The 8,479-nt window shown below is 31.4% G+C and overlaps 2 protein-coding genes across 2 annotated transcripts; one reads left to right on the forward strand and one right to left on the reverse strand.

Annotated features, from left to right (window-relative positions):
- The first annotated feature begins 76 nt into the window (after positions 1-76).
- On the forward strand, positions 77-1,484 carry LOC145190562 (uncharacterized). The gene has a single exon (XM_080067445.2). It carries the CDS (start codon positions 77-79, stop codon positions 1,391-1,393), a length of 1,317 nt encoding a protein of 438 aa, XP_079923571.2. The 3' UTR covers positions 1,394-1,484.
- Positions 1,485-3,759: 2,275 nt separating this feature from the next.
- LOC145190024 (uncharacterized) lies at positions 3,760-6,403 on the reverse strand. Its single transcript, XM_090089722.1, has 4 exons — positions 6,230-6,403; positions 4,962-6,044; positions 4,317-4,628; positions 3,760-4,232 (listed from the first exon to the last, which is right to left on the reverse strand). The coding sequence occupies exons 1-4, from the start codon at positions 6,321-6,323 to the stop codon at positions 3,883-3,885; spliced, it is 1,839 nt and encodes a 612-aa protein (XP_089945848.1). The 5' UTR covers positions 6,324-6,403; the 3' UTR covers positions 3,760-3,882.
- Positions 6,404-8,479: the final 2,076 nt, after the last annotated feature.

The raw sequence follows: 8,479 nt of genomic DNA on the forward strand, positions 1-8,479 counted from the left end.
TTTGGAAAAGGTGAAGCTCTCTCAATCAAAATATCTGTTTTGATTTCATCCAGCAAAACATAACTTGCTAAAAAAAATGCTTTTAAAAAGTATTTTCTTCTGTATGATTTTAACCTTCACAAACTCGAACACTGCACTTGAAGGGATATTTTGGGAAGTAAAGCCGTTTATATTCAGAACTGCTGATGGACGTGTAGACGGCATTATCCCGAAGATATTTAAACAAGGACACTATTATTGTGAAAAAGAATACAATGAGCTGATCAATTTCACAACTCATCTTCCCTCGCGAAGAAGCTACTTAGATCTTCTTTACTCCAAAAAAAAGTATGGTGAAAACGAGCTCATTAACATTTCTCAGGACAGAGCTATTTGGTTCCCTGATGACACTTTTATAGATGCTAGAGATCATGAAAAATTCAGAGGGTTGCGTTCTTTCCAGTTATTCAAGTCAGATGGGATTGCTGTTATTGTGCCTCGCTATATGATCTCATTACCAAACAAAATGCTTCGAGGTATTTTGAGCTGTCGGCAAATATTAGTACTAATTTTGATGCTTGCATTAATATTTGGGGTTGCTATATGGGTTGCAGAGGTGAGATCAAACAATCAGTTTTCAAAATTTTTTATGCAAGGTACGATTAGTGGCATTTGGTGGAGCGTAGTATCTATGACAACAGTTGGGTATGGCGATATTGTACCTAAATCAGTTCTTGGACGATTAATTGCTTCTATTTGGATGTTTTTCAGCGTCATCTTAGGGTGTCTTATGACGGCGACAGTGACAGAAGTTATTACCAGTGTGACGTATTTGGAAATATATAAAAAAGAAGTTTCAGTGGTTCGAAGCAGTTATGAATTTCACTTTGCGAAAGAAGTTTATGGTGCCTTTGCAGAACCTGTGGAATCTTATGAAAGTGCTTTGAGTATGGTACGCAGCGGGAAAGTCTTTGCTGCGCTTATAAATGCTGACGTAACTGCCTGGCTTCAAGAGGAAATTGAGAACGATAAGAACGTTGTCCCACTTCGGGTTGTCAAGATTTTGCCCGCAACTTTATACATAAACTGTCTCATTTCTACGAACTTGTCTGAAGGGGCTAAGAAAGCATTTAACTGTATGGCAAAACACGCCGACGAAGTTTATAGCCGATCTGTAGAGCACTTTAGAAAGCAATGCCACACCGACACGCTACACATTGATTCCATTTTAGACATGTTCCAAAAAAGCAGTTTGTACCAGATCCTTTTGGGAGTAATATTTGTTTGTGCATGTTTCGGATTTGCATTTGATCTGCGAACAAAACGAAAAAAAAAGCGAACAAGTGAAATAGAATTGGAGAGCTTGGAGGTTATGCATAATTATAAGCAAAATGAAAACGAATCGAGTAAATAAGCAATCTTTTCTTAACTGATGGAGTAAAATATTAAACTAGACATTTGTATTTCTGTAAAATTTTGTTAATAAACCTCTTTATCAAAAAAAACAACCTCTTTATCAAAAAAAAAACCTCTTTATCAAAAAAAAAACCTCTTTATCAAAAAAAAAAAAAATTATTGTAAGTATAAAAAGATTTGTTGTCTTTAGTTTTCAAGTTTACCTAACATATCTTTTTATCTTTATAACGCGTATTTCTTTTTTTTTTTTCAAGCACATTTTTAACAAGTATAAATTTTTTTAAAGTCATTTTTCCTTATTTCTTAAGCCATTTTTGGAGAAAGACAAGTGTTTTAGGATATGATTTACGAAAATGTGCAATATAATTATCAAAACGTTTACGTTTTTTTATACATTGGTATTGACCGTCGATTTATGACATACTTTTTATTATTTAACTCAGAAAGAAAATGTTGTTCTTTCAGGTATTTTTTAACAAAATAACTTCTTTAACCAGTAGTTCCGACAGATGTTAAATCATTAACAGATTAAATCTTTTATATTCGATAGCGTTCAAAGAATTCTTTAGTTTAAAATCTCAATCGATAAAATTTTTAAAGAATCATGATTGTGCATTATACCAAAAAAAGTTTTTGAAATCTTAAAATTTTATTACGAAGACAAAAAGACAAAAAGAAAAAAAAAGGAAATTATATCATTTTATTTGGTTTCAAAAATTTTTATAATTGAAAATGATGTCCATTTTATTTTTGACTAAATGCTCTCCTAATAATTTCGACTCCTTTCCTTAAACCAAGCAATCAAACCCTATTTATATTATCTGGGCTAACAAACAAAATCAAAATTTGCATTTCCAGACGTCTCTATAGTACTTCTATTCATAATAATACTTAAATTCATCTTTTAAATGTTTATTGAATCATAAAATTGATTTCAATCTGGTTTGTTAAAAACAGAATCAAAACGAAAGTCAACTAGAGGACTTCAAACGCAAGTTTTTCAAGCTTCAAATGCAAGTTTTTTTCAAGCTTCAAATGCAAGGACTTCAAATGCAAGTTTTTCAATGATTTAACACATTTGCCTCAAGTTATAGAGTAAAGAATGTCTTTTTACGCATACAAATACAAAAATATTATTATAGGATTAATCTGTTAATAAATTTTTAATTTATAGTTTACATTAAGTTGATTAAAGTTAAGTTGGCTTCTTAATAAAAAAAAAAGCCACCCAAAAATTTGTACGGCAAAACTTTCAGGAAAAAAATTGAAACAAATTTTTCTGAAACTCTGATCCAAAAAAAGAAACGAATTGTTTTAGGGATTGCACCAACGCCTCTGTTTAGAGATTGTTCTCTGGTCTTTATATTGAGTCCGCTCCAATGCTACTTAATGGCAAACAAAATAGACATTGTCTCGTTCGAGACATTATGTCTCGTTATGTTGATAAGATTTTTTTTTTTTTATCGAAAAGATTAAAATATATAAAATAAGGAGTCTTAAACACCTTAAATTATATTTTTTTATATTGTTGTAGACATTTTCTGTTACCATTCTCTTTTCATAAACTTTCCTGATATTTTTTGAAGAGGTTTGATAAAGGTGAAGTAAATTTGCAAAGTGTTTACTGTCAGCCACTAAACTCGTTGCATGTTCCAAAAACCAATATATAAAAAATATAACGACTTCTGTAAAAATTTTCTAAAGTTTTGACTGTTAAAAATCCTTCGCCCGATTAAAGTAATCCATTTAAATTTCCGACTTATTGTCGGATCTTTTTTAAAAGCCAAAATCCTGAAAAAACAAACTATGAATATTCTTGTCAGCGGTTTTTCAGGGATAGGGAGGACGGACTAGTATATAGGAATGATTTTTCGTGTGTGGCTCTTTTTTATGGAAGGACTCATTCAGAACTTCAGGATTTATTTTTTTTAAATCAAAATAAAGAAAATTTGCCTAAAATAAACTATGAATTTTTGCAAATAAGTTGTAATAAATTATAATATAATTTTTTTTTTTTCTTTTTTTTGTGTTGAGTAATGATTTTTGGGTTGCCCCAGGCAAATAACGTATATGGCAGATGCTAAAACCAAGAAGTCTGTTTGAAGTCTGTTTATAGACTGGAAAAAAACGTCATTATTAGATTTTTAAGTTTTAAAAAATTTAGTTTTACTTCATCAAGTGTTATTATCCTCCCTAAAAACCAACTAAAAACCTTAATCGAAAGTTTGAAAAAAGGCAAATTTATCTTTTACCACAAAAAATTACTTCAGATACTGATTAACAAAATATTGATTTTTTGACCACCTCCCCCTCCCTCCCCATTACTAATAAGAAACTTTAAAATGTGCCAAACAACTTGATTGATTTTGGTTACTGAAATATCTTTTTTAATACACCAAATACTGTAACCATATATATTTATACTTCAATTCTGCTTAACAAAATATTTAATTCAAAATACTTAAAGTTCACTACAAGCCCGGTCTGTTACCAGCCGTAATATAAATTATTGTTATAAATAAAAGCAATCGAGCCTGAAGGAGGGAACATCATTAAACAATTAGCACCGTCAAACTGACCATCAAAGCATTGCTTTCGTGGAGAATGGTACCAATTACCATTCCAGGAAAATGCTGTGGTTGCCCACGGCGCAGCTACAATGAAACAGTTTGCTCCATCGTAAAATCCAATAGAACATGAATTTCCTGGCCCAGAAGCGACATAAAATGCGTTGTTCCATATAAAGCCGTTTGTAGGAATACTTCCCCAGTGACAGTTTGCTCCGTCGAATGAAAACGGGGGATTGCAAGTTGGTCTAGGTGTTGTGTACCATTTATCTGTTAAAGTACAAATAAGAAACCTATGAATAAACACTTTTCTAGTAAAAGTAAAGAAAAGCAACAAGGTGAAGTAATTCATACTATCATATTTAAAAGCATTTGTTCCAAATGGTGCACTTGCTACAAGACACCAAGGATTCCCATTCATTGTTACAGGTACTCCCAAAAAGCAGTTTACAGATCCGACAGGATATCTTCCCAAATAGAACTTATTACTAACGATTGTGTTTGCCATTGATGATAAAGGAAAAATTGATAAATCTTTGTAAAAGCAGTTGCACGTATCCCAGGAGCTTCCTTGCAAAGGACATTCAATGGCCTTTGATGAGCTTTTGTAGAATCGGTTCTGATAAATAAATGATTTATTCGGAATTGGATTGACCACTCCACAACCTAAATTTTAAAAGGAAAATTCTTAAGGATTTTTTTGTTTTTGTTAGATTAATAGTTTTCTTTAATTTTTTTTAAAAAACTTTTAAGTTAAGTTTTGTATACTTTTTCATAGGGCCGTTAAGTCCCATGCTATGTAACTCCTCCCCAACGTCCTGCTGGGAAGGCCAGTCTTTGTGGTAAATGACGAATTCAAAGCATTTATGATGAAAGGCGTAAGAAAAAACCTTTAGGAAGCCAAATGTAAAAAAAGTTCTTTTACAATAACAGATTATTTTAAATTTGTATTCTTTTTTAATAAACTAACTCGTAATTTATACAACAACACGCACTTACCAACACTCGCAGGACCAATGTAACAATTCGCTCCATCATAAACTGCTTGTACAAGCGCTCCGTCATATCTTGTTACAGGCTGTACGCATTTGCAACTTGATCCACCTAAAACTTGATTTGCAAATATATGCGAAAGAATCCAAGACTTTATACTTGGGATACTTAGATAGACTGCATAGTCAACAGAAGCAGGACATCCAGGAGCACCTCTGTTAACAATGCCAATGAGCTTCCAGATACCGTTCATGTTAACAACTAATGGTCCACCTGAGTCACCATGACAGGCATTTGCATATGGTCCAGATGGATCTCCAACACAAATGTCTGTTAATTGCAAAGGATTACTTGAAGGAAAATATGGGTTAAGTTGGGAGGCACATATGTTCCAGTTAGCAATTGGAATTGAAAGTTTTTGTAAAATTGTGGCGACGGAGTTAATACCACTCGCCAACCAACCCCATCCAGTAACAGTAGCAATAGTACCAGTGGGAGGGACCATATCTGCTAGTTGTATCCAATTTACATAGGCGTTTTGTTGAGCAGCAGAATCAAGAAGCACTATTGATGCGTCTAAACTAGGATGTGGGAATATTTTTATAACATGTCGAACTTGTTCTGTTCCCTCATTAACGTTTCGATTATATTCACCGAGCGTTACTATCAATTGTGATGCCTGCAAGCCATTAGTGCAATGTTGTGCTGTTATAACATAGCAACTGTGAATAAGTACACCACCGCAAAAACCATTAGGACTTTGAACTAAAGCTTGCCAAGGGAACTCTCCAGAATTTGCATTGTTGCCACCTATAATCTTGGTTGAAAAACTGTTATCACAAAAACTGTTTGTCATTGGCGCACTTTTCGGAAACTTTGCGTTTTCCTCAGAAATCTTTTTTTCCAAAGTAAGCGTCGCGTTAAGAAGCTTTTCAAATTCTCCACTAATAAAAATATCCATTGTTGTCTCATTTTCTGTTGAATTTCGGACCTTTTGTGTAAGTAAAGATTCATTGTACGGCGGACTTATTACGTAGGGAAGGCGAACGAGCACAGGGTCTACATTCTGGTCTGAGTTTAATCCGTATGCTACAATATTCAATTTTCCTATTTAATCAACTTTTCAAGGAGGTGTAGAAAAACAACTTAAAATGAGCGAAACAGAAGCATTTTATACAAAAGCAATTCAAAAAAAAAACCAAAATTTATACATTAGATATATGATATATATAAAAATATGATATAAAAATAATCTAGAAAACAAATATATCTACTTGAGCGAACTTTTACAGTTATTGCAGCGAGCAGAATTCCAAAGACAGATAAAATTAACTTAGAAGTCATGGTGACGATAAGAAATAACTCCATGTAACTTACAACATTGAATATTCCAATCTGAGTTTTAATCGATTTCTTTGAACTTCTGGTTATTTATGTTCTCCCAAAAAAAAAGCATTCGGAAGCTTTGTTATGTAACAGTAATCCTTGTTGACACACAAGTTTTATCGATAAAACACCCACCGAATTTTCTTTTTAGATAAACTAGTAAAAACCCACCTTATTATACACCATAAATGCACTTGAAAAGAAGAGAAATGCGTTAGTTGTAAGGATTTAAATCAAAGCTCTTTTCTTCAATGAATTTTCTCGTCACAAATTTAACAAAGCTTACATTTAATGATGCACCAAAGCGATATAAATTATAAGCACAAGCTAAATAAGTTACTAAATTAAGTGACATAAATTAGAAGCACATGCTTATAATTTATGTCACTTAATTTAGTTTCTAGCAAATCCTGAAACCCTAATATCAATAATTTATGCCTAAAATAGCACGGATGAGGCTTCCTGTTTTCCTAATCATTTCTTAATTTAGATTTATGAGTTATTTTTATTTGAAGATGATTTGACTACAGAAGCATTCGATGAAATATTTTCCAAGTCTAATGCTTCTACCATAAGCCAAATGGGTTTGAATGGGTTAAGTAATTAATTTAAACAAAAAAACGATAATTATCGATTTTTTTTTTGTTAGTTTTTAACATAAGAAGAGTTTTCGTTTTCTTTCGTAAAAAAAAAATGAACACTTACTTTTATTATCTTTTTATCATTTTATCATGGATTTCTTAACATTATTAGTAAGAAATTCCACAAATAAAAACAGAGAAGGCGATGCGTGGACAATTACGTGTGTATGATCTGTGAGTGGTTTGACGAAGATCGAAAGTTTGACGATAGATCGATAGGTTGTTAAGTAGGTGTGGATTAGTCTTTTGATATTTTATCAATTTTGTTAACTTCACATAAAGCAAGGACTTTAGTGATTGGAAAAAAATGTAATCGAACGTGATATTTGTTAAGGGAGAAATTGATCATCGAAATTTTCTAATAGAAGTTTACATCAGAAAAAATTAGAAATATATAAGTTCAATCAAATTACTTAACTTGACAAAAAAAAAATGGTCTCAGAGAAATTTTACTCATATAGAAATAATAAGATTTATTTCTATAATTTCTTTTTTTATGTAAAAAGGTACCGGACTTTTCTTAGGGACAAGCAAGTCAATGAAAGTTATTTTTAAAGGAATACACATCAAATTTTAATTAGCTAGTTTTTAATGTTAAATTTAATTGGTTAAATAGTTAATGCTCTTATATTGGAAACGAGTTGATCTTTAACAACAACGAGTTTGAAATTTTTTTCGTGTACAAAAGAAGACACCAAATTCAATTCTTATTAATTCAGCAGTTGGAAGACACGGAGTTGAAGTATATTTTTAGAAATTCTTTTGTGATTCTTGGATTTCTACTCATTAAAAAAAAAATACTTCTTTAAAGCAAAGAGGCAAATGTTGTATGTAAAGTATGTAAAGAATATTGAAAGAAAAAAAAGTATGTAAAGAATATTGAAAGAAAAAAAAGTATGTAAAGAATATTGAAAGAAAAAAAAGTATGTAAAGAATATTGAAAGAAAAAAAAAATTATAAGATTATTTTATTGTTTGTTTTAATAACAACATGGAATTTTATGAATTTTTACCTTTTGGATTCAATTAAAACGGTTCAATAAAAAAAAGGTGTTAATCAACTTGTATTATTCTCTTTAATCAAATTGGCGCTAAAATTTGGGTCTCTTTGTCAAGTTAATGGAGTGACTTCAAAATATATATGTTAAGGTTTAAATGGTTGGGTATTAGTTTTTTATAATTAAGTTGTATTATTTCAGATTTTTTTTCTACGATTAGAGATGTTATCTTTTTATTGCAAGTTAGGTTTCTCCTTCATTAATTGGCGATGATTGATGCTTTTAAAGTTACTGACTCGTGCCAATGTCAATACTTTAAAAGATCACTGGCTTTCATACGATCAATGTCACTTAAATATATCAAACAGCCAACATACGATTGTTGTCATTCGCATTATTTAAATATATCAAGCAGCCAGCGATTACGTCAATGTCTTCTCTAGTGCTTTTGTAAATCATGTGTGAGGTCTTTTTAAAACTTTGATTCCCTTTTTAAATGG

The sequence above is a fragment of the Hydra viridissima genome, unplaced genomic scaffold (assembly GCF_058129835.1).
Source record: "Hydra viridissima isolate aposymbiotic clone 2 unplaced genomic scaffold, HvirCarnegie_v1 scaffold_6, whole genome shotgun sequence".
NCBI lineage: Eukaryota > Metazoa > Cnidaria > Hydrozoa > Anthoathecata > Hydridae > Hydra > Hydra viridissima.

Excerpts from the sequence above, each read along its gene's own strand:
- LOC145190562 (XM_080067445.2), top strand. The coding sequence starts at position 77 with ATGCTTTTAAAAAGTATTTTCTTCTGTATGATTTTAACCTTCACAAAC.
- LOC145190024 (XM_090089722.1), bottom strand. The coding sequence starts at position 6,323 with ATGGAGTTATTTCTTATCGTCACCATGACTTCTAAGTTAATTTTATCT. Across the intron at positions 4,629-4,961 it reads CATTGGTCCTGCGAGTGTTG|GTTGTGGAGTGGTCAATCCA; the intron begins GTAAGTGCGTGT and ends TTTAAAATTTAG. Across the intron at positions 4,233-4,316 it reads AAATGCTTTTAAATATGATA|ATAAATGGTACACAACACCT; the intron begins GTATGAATTACT and ends GTACTTTAACAG.